A 14,953-nucleotide genomic window follows, 5' to 3' on the forward strand; every position below is an offset into this window, starting at 1 on the left:
CTAGAATCAACAATATACACTCAGAGACCGTATTTCTAATTTTGGTCTTGGAAAAAAGTGTGGGAAAAACTCATTCGATGGACCAATAAGGACACCCGGTCCTAACATGATTGCTTTCGAGTGGAAGCTTTCAATGTATTTACAGGATTAAAAAATCCGATGCATCGTGACAAAAATCAAGCATTTTTTGCATCCGATCTGGAAAGAAAGACTGAAAATGCATTTCCATTTACCTCAGAGTCAAAAGTTATTGCCATGGAACGCTGGCTTGTAAATTTGATGGTAGCATTAAAAATTACAGCCATGGCACAAACCTAGAACGGCGCATCCCCCAGGGTCAAAAAAGACATTCATCTTATAAGGATACAAACACAATGCAATGATCATCCCCCCACCCCACCCCTCCACAATCATGGGATCCGGGTTCATGGCCTCTCTATTTCTCTGATTTCTTATTTACAGTTTCTAACTATTTTGTTCTGCCTCCCGTTTATTTGGTGTGTGATTCCATTGTCAACCACTAGCTGGTGGCACGCAGTTTTGTAATTCTGATTGAAGAATGAAAACAGGAAGTATTTCACCTCAGCCTAGTTTTTGCTGTAGTGTACAGGACGTACAATCCTCTTCAATCCTGCTTTTTACGCCTACAGAAAGTGATGTCTGTAGGCTCATGTACGTTTTTGTGCATGTTTATTGATCTATATGTATATTGTCTTGATCGCTCTCAAAATTTGAAATTATTCTAAAATTGTGTTTAAAGACCTTTTTTTAAAAAAATTAAGCCATAAATGCGTTTTCTATACCACAGATTTCACTTATTGCGGGGTGGCGGTAACTTAACCCCCCCACTTTTGTTAACAACCCGTCCTTGGCAGAGGTCCGTGCTCTAATCTAGTTTGATGTGCTTTGTACCGTGTCCGTGTGTGTGATTCGTGACAAGCATTAGGTGCGGGGTAGACGTGGGGGGGCTTTGGTACAAAAAGATTAACTGATTTGAATGAGAAGTGATTGCTGGAAATGCGTTTGCGAGCGGAAAACACGGCACTCAGCCGCCATGTTCAGAACCGTAGAGCGACTTGAATCAATAGGGTCGGCGGCCATGAATCTTTCATCCCCCTTACAGTACGGCGGCAGCCCCGTGCAGACTCTCCTACCGCCATACCAGTTTAATGCATTTGCTCTGTAAGCTGCTCATTCCCAGTCACTGCGCTGTCAGCCCTGCCATCTTTATTCATGAGCACACATGCGCCGTCTCAACTCCTCTGAGAAGTATTAAGAGTTGTGTCTTGAAGCCGAGGATTGCGAAGCGACAGTGAGCGCTGAAGGTTTCCCAGGCTCTTATCCTCCATGCTCATAGCCGCATGATGTTAATATGGAGCTTGGCTCATGCATGGCGGATTGGAGGACGGTGGAGGGGGGGGGGGGGGGGGGATTTTGAGGAGAAGTTGCCTGAAAATCCCGCTCGTCAACCCCCCCCCCCCCTGAGATGTTCGTGCCTTGGCGAACAGGCCCTTGAGTGTTTTGTGTAATTGTCTTGCGTGTTTCCGAGACAATCTATTTCTGCTGTGTGGAGCAGCTGGCTCTTGGTTTCCTTCCTACCGATGAACAAGAAGTGGGGAAAAGGCAATGCTGGTGGCGGCTGATGGTAGATTAAACATGTATCCATGGCCTAGAATCTAATCAAACTCACAATTAAAAATTTAAAGATCTGCCTTTGTATGATTAAATAAAATATGACTGCATTTTCGCCTTCATAGATCACTCTTTGGGATACAAACTCACAGTGGCGGTTATCGAGGGCTCAACAATTAATCGCATTCACATCAGCTTCATTTTGGTCGGTAGACTTTGAATTCGATTTTACACCGATCTGGTGGGCCGGATCGGGATTGGACGATATGTTGCAATTTCTGCAACAAAAAAAAAAAAATCGGTGATCGGCTATAATGTCTTATCTTTCTCGATGGATCAATGACGTCATTGATCGGCTCCACGAAATAAGACATTACATGTTATATTTAATGTTAAAAATTATTGCATTTCCGCCCCCCCCCCCCCCCAATATATTTCAATTGCCGTCAATTATACGTCCGTTTTAGCTATTGGTGGCCGGTGGTCGACGACGGTAGATTAAATATAAAAGTTTTTTTTAAATACATATATTGTTCTATTATCTGAATGAATTGGTTGATTGGTTCAGATTATTTTTTTTTCAATTCAATGATTGCTGATTGGCCCCAAAAAAATCCTAATCGTGTAAAGCCTACTTTACTTTAGGTGCGGAGTCTTGCACGTTTTAGATATTTCCGCCTACAAACACACCTGATCACTAAAGATCAGGATCATTATCAGACTTGCTGAACCCTGGTTTAGATGGTTAACTACTTTAATTAAAGTAGATAAATAATATCTATGTTGAATAACAGTTCATTTGATTTGATTTTAGCATAAATCTAATCTATGAACCCAAAACATTTATGTATATATATAATAACTCTGATATTGTTTATTGTAATAATACAGACTAATTTATTGTTTGTGATTGTTAAAAAAAGACATGGGAAGAGACTTTGAGAAAATAAATCGTATTCACAATATCGAGTGGAGGAAAAAAAAAATGCAAATACTTTATTTGTAAAGATCGCAGAGTCCTAGCGATAACTCGGGCGGCCATAACACAAATGCATAAAACAAATGAAAAAGCTTGCGGGTCCTATGTCATGCTGACCACAAAAAGCTCAAGCGAGAGCACGCCAGGAGGCGGCCAATCTGCGGATTTGATGCCTCTGAGCGGCAACATGGCATTAATTCATCTCTGCGGTGCGCCATTCATGGCGCGGCTGGAATACGCGGCGAATGAATGACAAGCCGCCGCTGTTATTGTTGGAGCCAAAACACGTTTGCATTAACCGAGGGCATTTTCTATGCAAAGCTGACAGAAGCTGGAGCCATCACATGCACGGCAATATTACAGATTAGTGAACTGATCCATGCTCTAATAAAGCTACTGTGCGCACTGGCTGAAAACAACATGGCTTAAACCATGGATGCTTTGAAAAGCTCCATGGATGGTTTGAGGTGTAAAAGGCAAAAACACTTAATTTATGTGGAACACTAACATCTAAGGCATTTTTTTTTTTAAACAACATCAATTAAATAAAGAATACAAAATGATTAAAAAAAAAAAAAATCTCAGCATGTTCTCGCATGGATGCTACCACTACCATTCACACACAGCAGGAGCAAACCTCTTATGACATGAATGGGAGCATTCATACACCATATTCCACTCAGAGTAACATCCACAACTGCTGTGTGAAAAAGTCTGCCTTTACAAAGACAATAATCGGCCAGAGAGGAATTTTAGCGATACAGTAGGTTTAGAACTGCACTGTGTCATAGAATCACCCTATTGAAATACAGTACAGTGCTTTAGGTTATTAGGAAGTCTCCTAGAACTACTAAGTCAACATGAATACAGTTTTTAGACTTACGAAGATTATCTGATATTATCAACTATTGAGTGGACAGTTATAAGCACTTGCTTTATCTCAGTGTCAATTTCAGAGGTCATCGCGGGTGTCAAAATATTACCAAAGACGTCAGTAAAGATGCAGTGCAGTTCTACATCACCAAACTAAAATAATCAACATTTTGTTTTGTTTTTGTCTTTGCACAGGAGGATATTTTTGATCTGGCTTTTCTATTGGATGCCATTAAAACGGTGATTCCCACATTAGTAATCCTCCCAATTTCACTTAAAGGCAGAGTTTCCCATTTTTAAAAATCAATAATTTTCGACGTATTTGATAAACAGTCATTATGCAGGGATGTGATTTGACCAAAGTGAAATTATCTGAAAATTTAGCCGGGGGTCTGGGGGCTGCTGGCACCCAGCTAGGTCCAGGGGGGCAAAGGGGGGCGGAGCCCCCCGGAGCTCATGGGTTTTCCGTGTTTTTAAGTACTTTCAATGCACTCACATGACAAAGAAATAGACAAAACAACAGCATAAATTTTTAATGTATATTGAACTATCCCATATAAAATGGCAGTTTTAGTCAACTCAAAATCAGTCACATTCAAAAACATTGGACTGCCTTTGCTTTTAAAAACTATCACTGAGAATATCATCATATCTAACTAATGTGATTACTAAGTTAACACATAAATAATGTTGAAGAGTTCAAATTTCATGAACAAATAATTGTATCATGACCAAATGAAAAGTAACTCATATTAGAGCATACCACAAATGTCTTTGTTATAGCAGAAGATGTTATCTGTCGGAGTCATGTGCATACACAATGAACTACTAAAAAAAAAAAAAAAAAAAAAAAATCGGATTTTTTTTTTTTGGGGGGGGGAGATAAAAAAAGCGGAATTCCGCGAATTAGCGGAAAAATCACATCCCTGATTATGGCTTGACAATAGTACATGATGAATACGATCTGTGAAAAAAAAAAATCTCTGGCCTATCCTGCGCCTCTAGTTTGGAACAACCAATCAGCGACAGAAGGCGGGATTTGCAAGTTGTCAATCAAGTTGTCAAACTTATAGTGACAGGCAGAACATGTAAATGTTTTTCTGAATGCGCATCATTAAGCTGTGCAACCTTTTTTGTTAGGTGCGATTTTTTTCCCTCCTAATGTAAATGGCTCAAAAGACGTGCACTAAATTGTGTAGCCAATGTTGTGGGGACAGGTGAGTGTATGTAAGGACAACGGTCTGATACCAAGGCTTGCCTATCTCGGTGATATCAACGTTCCCGCGGGGACGTCATCAATGTTTGAGTAAGCGATACGCGTCTTAATAGCGACGCTCCGCTAACAACAGCAATATCAGATCACTCTTGCAGGGGACACCCTGGTGCCTCTTGTTACTGATTCGGACCGCGTCTCGTCCAGTGGACTGACAAAAGACACTCGGGGTTGCGCGGCGTTGCTCGAAAGGTCAGTGACTCACCGTCCTTGCGGTAGTAGGTGATCTCCACCTTGCGCTCCTCCGAGCCCCGCAGAGCCACTTCCACCTGGCCGATGGCCTCCTGGTCCGTGTGCTGGCCGTGGAGGAAGTCGCAGTTGCACGGCTTCTGCATGATGTCCGGCCTGGAGAAGCCCGTCATCTCGCAGAAGCCGTCGTTGCAGTATATGATGGCACAGTTTTCCACCCTGGCGTTGGCTATCACAAATTTACGGTCTGCGGAGGGTGAAGAGAAACATGAGAGCACTCCTGACCTTGGAGGTGCCGTTCGCAAATAACAGCCGTTAAAAGGTGATACTTTCACTCTCGGTCAAAACTACAGTGAAACATCTAAAACAAAAAATATCATTTCTAAAACATTAGATTTCATGACAAATGATACTCACTCTGCCCCTCGAATTTCCGGATAATTATCCCAAGAAATGTGTTTTGTGGAGCGACGTGTCCTCTTCTCACCGGCATGTTTACTCGCGGACAAAATCTCCCGGGGAGAACTTACAGATGTTGCCGGTTCGCGGTGCCTTCTCCCTCCGCAAGCATGCTCCGCTCTCGCTCCCGCTCCTTGCAGCCTCCCTCCTTCCTTCCTACCTTCACTTTAAATGACCTTCCCGCTTGTTTTATCCGGCTTGGATGCAAGAGCAGGTGAACGCTTCCTCTCCGGCAAGGCGCGCGCACTCGCTGGGCTTTGCTCGATTTAATTGCGTTTGGCCGAGCATCTCGCGTTCAGGGAGGGGGGGGGGGATAAGGAGAAGAAAGCGATCCTGACGTCCGCGGCGCGGCGGAGTGTGGGCGCGCGTTTGTGGAGACTGACTGGTCGATGATGCGTCCCAGCCTGGTGACGTTTCTCCCAGGGGGCTTAGTTGCCTCCACCTCGCCTAGACGACTCCCACCCTGGTGGCCAGGCAGGATTATGCGCGTCTGTATATACATCCCTAAGGAGGGGGGCGGGGGTGGGGGGGGGGTCACTGAAATAAAAGCAATTACGTTTTAAATTGTTTGCATTTGTTTAGCATGTCATACATACTGTAACAGTGATTCTCAAACTTTTTTACACCACCTAAAAAAAATAAGTAGCTCTCGATGCATAAAGACCAACATTATCTTACAGTTGCATGGTAGGCATCATTTGTCAAAGACTATACCAGTTTTTTCTTTTTTGTAAGCGCTTAAATGTAAATCATTCAGTTAAAATTGACTGCACATAATAGTTCAACAAAAACATGTACTAAACAGTTCTTAATTAAATTCAAATGTATTGTACTTAAAAGTTAAATACTGAGCTTGGAATGTAAAAAAAAAAAAAATCTCTAATGTTCTACATTAAAAGAAGTTCATAGCATAACAGCATAATGCAAGTGCGTTCAAAGTGTCCATAACCGACGTATGCTTTAATCCATGTTAGTTCTCTCGATTTTTTTTTTTTTTAAATCGAAAGATTAATGTAGCTCCTCGCGTAAACGGCTGTTTTTTGTGTCGTTTACAATATAGGCACACGATTGGCCGCGTAACGCAAAGACTTCAACGCAACATTTTAACTCATTCAAATCCCCAAAATATAAAAATACTATTAATACTTTGCCCCGCACTACCAAAAACGTATTAATACGTTTTTTTGTTTTTTAAATTTATTTATGCTAGAGCATACAGACGGCTTTGATACAGCTTCTGAACTGAAGAGGTCGCTTAAAAGCAATGGTAGTTATTAAGAAGAATTATTAACTCTTTCACTGCCACTGACATTAAAAGACGTCAAGTAAAAACCTACGGAGGGCCGCCAATGACGTTAAAAGACGTCATCCAATTATTATTTTTTTAAACAGGTGGAGGAAAGCCTTCCCCAGCTGTGTTGAAAGTTTCAAGCAGGTCTAGTGAGCCTAATGACTATTTTTGGCCCCTAGATGGCAGCAATGACTCTCTTTTGACAAGATTGGGTAGGCGTCAGCAGAAGACGTGAGGCGGGGCTAGAGTGTTGAGGGGGACAATGGCTGAAGAAGCCATAATGGCGACCGGTTTGCAAGCAGCTCACGGTCGAGCCGTTTTTTTTCAAAGACGAAAAGCATCGACCAACGCTATAAAGAGCACATTGATGACGACGATGATCATCATCGATGATGATGATGGTGACTCCGAGGTTGACAGCGAAGTTGGAAGCGTTGACGCGGCGGCTATGACGACGTCATAAAAGGTTGACGGGCTCGCGATGCCAACACCGGAAAACGCGGAGCACAACCGAGCACGCTCAGGCGGACGTTCAATCGGACGACGAAGAGTGCCACGAGTCCAATGCATATTCATCGGAGGAGTGGGTACAGTCTGCTACTTGCTATTCCCCGGAAAAAAAGGCCGTCTGCACGCGAAACGGACAATGGAAAGTGAAAGTAATCTGTTGTCCAAATCCGGCTGCGTCTCCTTGCACGCACGAGAGCGTTACAAAAAGGTGAAAGTAACCATTTTCTATTGTTGATTACTGAAGAACGGAATAAGGTAGAAACAAACTTTTTTTTTCTGATGAAAGATGAGAGTCCAATCTTTTATTTGGTGGTCCACAGAAAATGTTGTGTTTCCATAGTCCAAAACACAACATTTTCTGTGGACCTCGAAAGACCAGTCAAAATGCTTAAATCGGCTGGCATCGGCGACAACCCGTTTCTGAAAACGTCTGGCAGTCAAAGAGTTAAGAAGAAAGAATTTTTCAAACAAAGGACTGTGAGAGGCATGAGCACCAGAGCTTATGACAGAGAGAACTGCGAGATTCCCCACAGGCGCACCACGTTTGGGAGGAATGTGCTTTCTGTTGTGTGTGTGGGGGGGGGCATTCGGAACATTATGTCTTCCACAATTAGGGAATCTCCCACATACTCAATCCTTCAAGGGAAATCTTAAATGTTGGCTGATATATATATATATTTTTTATTGCCTTAAGCATCGATGGTTGCTTTCGACAGCTTCAACGAAAACCCAATACTTTAAAACAAGTCAGGTATCGCCAACACCAATATGTGGACACAGTACTCACCATTCCTAGTACAGATTTTGTCATGGGTCCTAAGCAGGGCTGGACTGGCACAAAAAAAAAGACCCTGGCATTTTTCACTTAAGCCCAGCCCGACTCTTGCCTAACATGTAGTTCTGCTACTGATGTTTGTTTATGATGTTTCAGTTTGCTATCTATATTTGAAATGGATTAACAGACTGGTCCCCCTAAATTGTGGGCCCATCTCTTGGGATAAATCGTAGGAAAATAACAATTAAAAAGCACTACATCGGCCTCAAAAGAGGCCGGCCCACCGGGCATCTGCCCTGTATGCCAGATGGCCAGTCCAGCCCTGGTCCTAAGCAAGTGAGTTCCGCGCAAAAGAAGACTGAAATCACGGAAAAACTGAAACCCAAGTGCAATTGACTTGTGGAAACACCGTGACCCTAAAAAGAGAATGCTGGATGTCTCCCTGCTAGCAAATTATAACTTTGCTTTGCAGGAGACGTGACAATGGCGGGTGATTCAAGTACAACACCGCTTGTTGAACGTGGGAATAAAGAAGCAAAATATTTAGCTGCAAAAGCATAAGCAAGCTAAGGAGGCTGCGCAAAACGACTGACGCTGCTATCCGCCATTGTTTTTGACAGAGGTTGGCGCGCAGTCACGCGAGAATTGGCACAAACGTCATCAATCTACGACCATTACGCCATCACTGGAGGAGTATATGCTGCATATGGTGTCCAGACGGACGCGTACGGGGCACATTTTGAAATCTTTTCATTCTGGCAGGGATGTGATTTGACCAAAGTGAAATTATCTGGAAATTTAACCTAAAGTGCCCTGGCGGGGGGACAAGGGGGGCGTAGCCCCCCGGAGCTCATGGGTTTTCCGTGTTTTTAAGTACTTTCAATGCACTCACATGACAAAGAAATAGACAAAACAACAGCATAAATTTTCAATGTATATTGAACTATCCCATATAAAATGGCAGTTTTAGTCAACTCAAAATCAGTCACATTCAAAAACATTGGACTGCCTTTGCTTTTAAAAACTATCACTGAGAATATCATCATATCTAACTAATGTGATTACTAAGTTAACACATAAATAATGTTGAAGAGTTCAAATTTCATGAACAAATAATTGTATCATGACCAAATGAAAAGTAACTCATATTAGAGCATACCACAAATGTCTTTGTTATAGCAGAAGATGTTATCTGCCGGAGTCATGTGCATACACAATGAACTACAAAAAAAAAAAAAAAAAAAATCGGATTTTTTTTTTTTGGGGGGGGAGATAAAAAAAAGCGTAATTTCGCGAATTAGCGGAAAAATCACATCTCTGTTCTGGAGTCCGGTTTCAAAAGCGCCATCGTGTGGACAAACGTCCTGAACGGTAAGAAACTTGTGAGGACACGTTGAAACTGGCTTTCGTGTGGACGGGGGCTTATCAATCCACTTTAATAAAGGACAGACCTTAATATTAGGGACTCAATGTCTTGTCAGCAATCATTTTCGATTAACAGAAACTTTTGGTCGTTTCCTGGCCAGATGCATGCAGTTTTCCCATCCATGCAAGATTGCATGTTGCGAGTACTTGATTAGAATGTTTGGCGATCCAGATTAATCACATGAAAGCCACACGGGTGTAAAGATAGCACAGTTGATGTAGGAATCGTAATTCTCTAATGAGCGTTCCGCAGACATCATATCATACTTCAAATGAGGTCGTGTGGCTCATTAACCGTTTGATCTTTAGTACACATGTGCCGTTGTCCTCCTGCCTTTGATTTAGACTAATATTAATGTTGGAGTTTATGCAAGATTTTAACCCTCACACTTGACGTAAATACATTTCTTTAACTACTAAACATGTTGACATCAATTTAAGTGGTTGATTTATGCTCTTGCTCTCTATGCTGATTGGGATCCGGGATCAGTTCATTAAGTTCTCAGACTGCTTTCGAATGCAAAAACAAAAGTGCACTCAGGTGTACGTGCTGTGGATTTTAAACGGAGTTAGAGCTCTGATAATCGCAGAGTCTTGAAATAATTCTTCAAATCCGAAAACTGATTACACCCTCTGTTATTGGTTAAATTCATGTTACATGATTTATGGATAGGCTTGTATAGTATCTTTGGGTCTTTTCTAAGTGGATTTTGGATGATTTTTTTTTTGTTTTGTGACTGTAGGCTGTTCTATTGGAACCAGACACAGTGTGTGGATCTATTGTTCCTTAAAAACAGAAAGAAGAGATAAACGATTAAAAACAAAAAACTAAACAAAATGTTGCCTCATTACTTAAAACGGATGAAAAATGACTTGATTTTCTGTCATCACAATGTCAAGCCATTGAGTTAAAAGCAAGGAACGAAGGAGTCGCTACTTACTGTTTTTTCTTTTTTCCACTGTGTGAGCAATTTGAGGCACTGTCCATGGTCCTGTATTATTGATTTATTTTTCGCTTCCCTTCTGTGTCCTGCTACTCTGCAGAATACAAGAAACGCACGATTATCACAGTGCAACTCCAATCACACTTTCAAGGATATCATCCGGTCCAGTTAAGTGACGATGATTGCGAATCAAGTCCACCTGCTGCCGTGCAAATGTGGAAAACAACAGGTGGTAAGCAGAAGCAAGACAGACACACTCCTGACTATTTCTCTCATCCTTCATCCTTGCATTTTTCAGTAGCTCCTCCAGGGTGTCCACAAAGATTTACTGAGTTAAGAGTGTGGAAGAGATACCAGGAAACGGGTGAGTTGGGGCGAAAAGGCGGACTATGCCCTGGATTGGTCGCCAGTCAATCACGGGGTACATCTGATGAGTGGAAAGTCAATGCCTGTTTCCTGTACTTACATCAGGTGAGTGAACCACTACTGTAGCCATCAACACAATTACACATTTTTCACCCAAAAATTCTGAATTCATTCCCATTCAATCTAACATATATGATATATCATTCCCGTTCTAAATTCTAAATGCTCACCATATTCAAATCACCTTGGAAATGACTTTCAACATCCCCACAATTCCCACATAGCAAAAAAATACCAACATTTTCACCAATATGTAGCCACATCATTCGGTATCATTCCACATCTTTCAATATCATTTGATTTAATTCCACTCTTTTCATCCACATATTGCACATTTTCACCAGTATCATTCCACATTATTCCGATATAATGCCACATTGTTCTAATAACATTCCACATCATTCCATATCTATATATATCATTGAATATCATTCCACACTTTTCATCAATGCATTTCACATTTCCACCAATATCATTCTACATCATTCTATATCAGGGGTAAAAAAAATAACCCAACTCAGGGTAAAAAATGGACCGATCCTCTACTTGGGTCAATTTGACCCAACGTTCTGGGTTGTTTTATACATAATAACCCACACAGGTAAAGGATCTGACCAATATTTATGAGTTGTTTTACACTAAAAGACCCATTTCTTGGATTGGTCCATTTTTAATCCAATATTCCATTTTTTTCCCATTCAGCTTTCCAGCATTCACATGAAATATCTCCAGAAATGTCAGAAATTTTCTGGTGATTATTGTTATTTTGCAAGCACGTGACTTGCAAATCCAATAAACCCAACCTAAAAAGAAAACTGAAAGAATAATCAAATCTGAGTGAACTTAACTGGCAACATATTGCATCGTTCTTTAATGGATTTTGTCTTGGGTAAGTAACATCGTAAATAAATCAAGAATGAAGTTTGGAATAAATTGTGGAAAAATGTGGCATTTTTAGTGCAGCACGCCAGCCGTGTTTAAGAGGTGTTTTCTCGGGGACTCTCTTTTTTTTGTGTTTTGTTGCTGCAAGGGCTGTTCATAAATAATACAGTTTTATTGAAGATAAGGAGCTTATTTTGCTTTTTGTCGGCGTTCTTGTGAAAATACGCTGATGTGAACTATGACCATGTACATTCACGAATATAATGACATCAAAAATTAATAGTGAATTACAATCCCTTTATGTTTTGTTTTGTTTTTGTTCCGGAGCTTGAGGGAATTGTAAACGGGTGCAAACAAATTAAATACAATTATGGTTTCACCTTTTTTTTTTTTTTTTTACGTATCAGTGATTCACAAAGTGGGGCCCAGGGAGCTCACTAGTGGTACCTCTCACATTCCAAACACACAATGGGCTCTATTTTCCTGTCCAGCGTAAATCCCGTGTGGTGTGAGGTGTAACTCTGCGCAGAGGCAGGTTAGACCTGATGCTGGTAATTTTGCAGATGAGAGCAGGCTGGCGGATAGGCAATCAAAGTAATTCTCCTTAAATGTGAGACGCTAGATTTCAACGTAGCAGAGACACCCCCCCCCCCCTGATTGTTGTGCTACCTGATGGGGTGATTTAAAAAATGTAATACAATAATTCATAGGGTTTAATGCCAGCTGTTTGTATATTTAGGAATGAAATACGTTGCATTAGTTAGTCTATGATAATAGAGCACATTAGGTTTGTTGAAGAATTAAAAATGACGCCGGGGAAGCCGGAGTTAAAAACTTACAGAAGATTAAGCCTTTACTCAGTATAAATTAAGTCAGGACATCATGCCACGTTCTGTTTTTTTTCCAGCTTCGAACCATAAAGATGAGAAGTCACACTGTTACTTGAGCTATTATGACCGATGCGAGAAATATCGTTGTTGTGGGTTTCTACACTTGTGGAAACATTCTTGATTCAGGATGGCAGATATGCTGACTGGTCAAGGCGAAGCGCGGCATTGCGTGAGTTGGGGGGGCTGATATTTACTAAGAGCTGCACACGAGGGAGAAGAAAACCCCCCCGTGGAGAGTTGCGTGCCCTGCGGTAAACACATCCTGTCCACTTAGTCCAGCGCGGTTGCTCGTTTCACTGTCGTCCCCTTGAATTCGTGTGAACCTTATGTCTTGTCTTGCCAGAGCGTTTTACTTTTACGTACTTAAAAAAAAAGTCTGTAGACTTAGAGATGCTAAAAGGAGAAACCGTGTGATGTATTGCGGATGTTTTTTTTTTTAAAGAGGCAGAAAACAAAAACATTAATTAGTTGCTTATTTCACACTTAATTGGCTTGCAAACACGCCAGAAACCCTGAAACTATTTGTAAGCACGCCATTAAAAAGTCAATTGTCCATGTTATTTCTTCGTGAATGCCCAATCTGCTTTGTGGGTCTTTAAACGCACCATATGCCCGATGATGTAATGTTTAGAGAGCGCTTTAAGTGCAATATCTGCAATTTGCAATAAAGAGGATAGGAATTTGGGATCCGCCCTCTGAAGAGCAATCCACTCCACCCGGGGAATGAAATTCACTCCAAACCTGTAACATGCTGGCACTTTCATGCTGATGTTCAGAGAGCATTTACCCAAATTCAATTCAGCCTTGAAATGAAACAAGATGCAACGCAATCTGCAGGCTTTTTGTCTCCAACAGGAAGCTTCACAATGATGACAGCATTTGCTATTCTGTGGATCCATTAGTCGTAATTACCGTGTTGGGTTGTCCTATTTTTGAGTAGTCATAAAAGATGGTGCTTTGGTGAAATAAACTCACATTTTTGGGATTGATGGGAAGGGAGGAAAGCATTACATTCTGCATAATGTTGCACTTCTTAATGGTTTATTTGTATTTCCTCTTATAAATTACGATGGTATCTCAAAATTTGAATGTCCCACGGAGGATTTGGAGAAATCTACAGTGTTGAGAAATGTTTATATTTTACCATTGGTAATTACAAAATAAGTTTTAAATGTGTTTGCATAGGTAATTAATCCGGTAGGTAGAAGCTCTGGATTCCAAATGGTGAGCGTGAATCTATTGTACTGTCTAACAAACAAGTGAACAAATAATAAAGCACATTTCTATTTGTTGAGTAAAATAACACGTTGCCATTTCTGAACTATAGAAAGTTAGCCAAGAAAAAAAAAAAGTAATACTGTGACGGCATCTTTGTGCCAAGAAACTATGCATTGAGGTGATTTGAGAAGATTCATTTAGACAAAAGTAGTGCTTCGGTGCTATTGTATGACATTTTGGTGCTATGGAACTATGTTGAAGTGAGTTGGAGCAGCACCGTTGAGGCAAAAGTATTGCTTTTCCCCCATATTTTTTTTAGCTTGGTGCTAATTAACTATTTTGACCTGAGTTGAAGAGCTTCATTCTGACAAAAGTATAGCTTTGGCAAACAAAAAGTAGTGCTTTGGTGCTATTTTAAGGCATCTTGGTGCCTTGGACTGGTAAAGTGATTTGTGGAGCTTCATTTAGACAAAAGTATTGATTTGGGGCTATCGTGTGGAATTTTGGTGCAAAGCTACTATGTTGCAGTAAATTGACGAGCTTTTGTTAGACAAAAGTAGTGCTATGGCACCATCTTTTGGTAGCTTGGTGCCAAAGAGTTGAATAGTTTAATCTCGACAAAAGTATATCTTTGGAACTATCTTGTGTGCTTTCTGTGCAAAGGAACTATGTTGAAGTATTTTGAAGCGCTTCATTTAGACAAAAAGTAGTGCTTTGGTGCTATCTTTAGGCATCTTGGTGCCAAGGACCTCTGGTAAAGTGATTTGTGGCGCTTCATTTAGACAAAAGTATTGATTTGGTGCTATCGTGTGGCATTTTGGTGCAAAGCTACTATGTTGCAGTAAATTGACGAGCTTTTGTTAGACAAAAGTAGTGCTATGGCACCATCTTAGTGCAAGGGAATCATTTTGAAGTGAATCAGTTAGCTTCAATTCTTGTGGCATTTTGGTGCCAAGGAACAATTTTGAAGGGAATTGAGGAAAATTCTTAGAAAACTACTGTTTTGGTACCTTCTAGTGGCATCTCGGTGCTAAGGAACTATGCTGAAGTGAGTTGAGTGGATTCAGTAAGACAAAAATATTGCTTTGACGCCATCGTTTGGTATTTTGGTGCTTAGGAACTATAGTACACTGAATTTAGGAGCCTTGATTAGACACAAAGTAGTACTTTGACACCATGTTGTGGCC

The 14,953-nt window shown here is 41.0% G+C and overlaps 1 protein-coding gene and 1 long non-coding RNA gene across 3 annotated transcripts in view; both read right to left on the minus strand.

Annotated features, from left to right (window-relative positions):
• Positions 1-5,888, minus strand: part of kcnh7b (potassium channel, voltage gated eag related subfamily H, member 7b) — a 44,249-nt gene extending 38,361 nt beyond the window's left edge. Inside the window, exons 1-2 of one of the 2 annotated variants that reach the window (XM_077579449.1) lie at positions 5,364-5,888; positions 4,963-5,193 (exon numbers count right to left, since the gene is read on the minus strand). In XM_077579449.1, coding sequence (XP_077435575.1) covers positions 4,963-5,193; positions 5,364-5,439 — 307 coding nt within the window. In that variant the 5' untranslated portion in view covers positions 5,440-5,888. Of the gene's footprint in view, positions 1-4,962; positions 5,335-5,363 lie in introns of those variants that run through there. The other variant, XM_077579450.1, reaches the window with a different exon arrangement.
• Positions 5,889-10,347: 4,459 nt separating this feature from the next.
• LOC144060644 (uncharacterized) overlaps positions 10,348-14,953 on the minus strand; it is a 50,158-nt gene continuing 45,552 nt past the window's right edge. The window contains exon 4 of the long non-coding RNA XR_013295965.1: positions 10,348-10,444. This is a non-coding gene — a long non-coding RNA (uncharacterized LOC144060644). The remainder of the gene's footprint in view (positions 10,445-14,953) is intronic.

The sequence above is a fragment of the Vanacampus margaritifer genome, chromosome 11, assembly GCF_051991255.1.
Source record: "Vanacampus margaritifer isolate UIUO_Vmar chromosome 11, RoL_Vmar_1.0, whole genome shotgun sequence".
Taxonomy (NCBI): Eukaryota; Metazoa; Chordata; class Actinopteri; order Syngnathiformes; family Syngnathidae; genus Vanacampus; species Vanacampus margaritifer.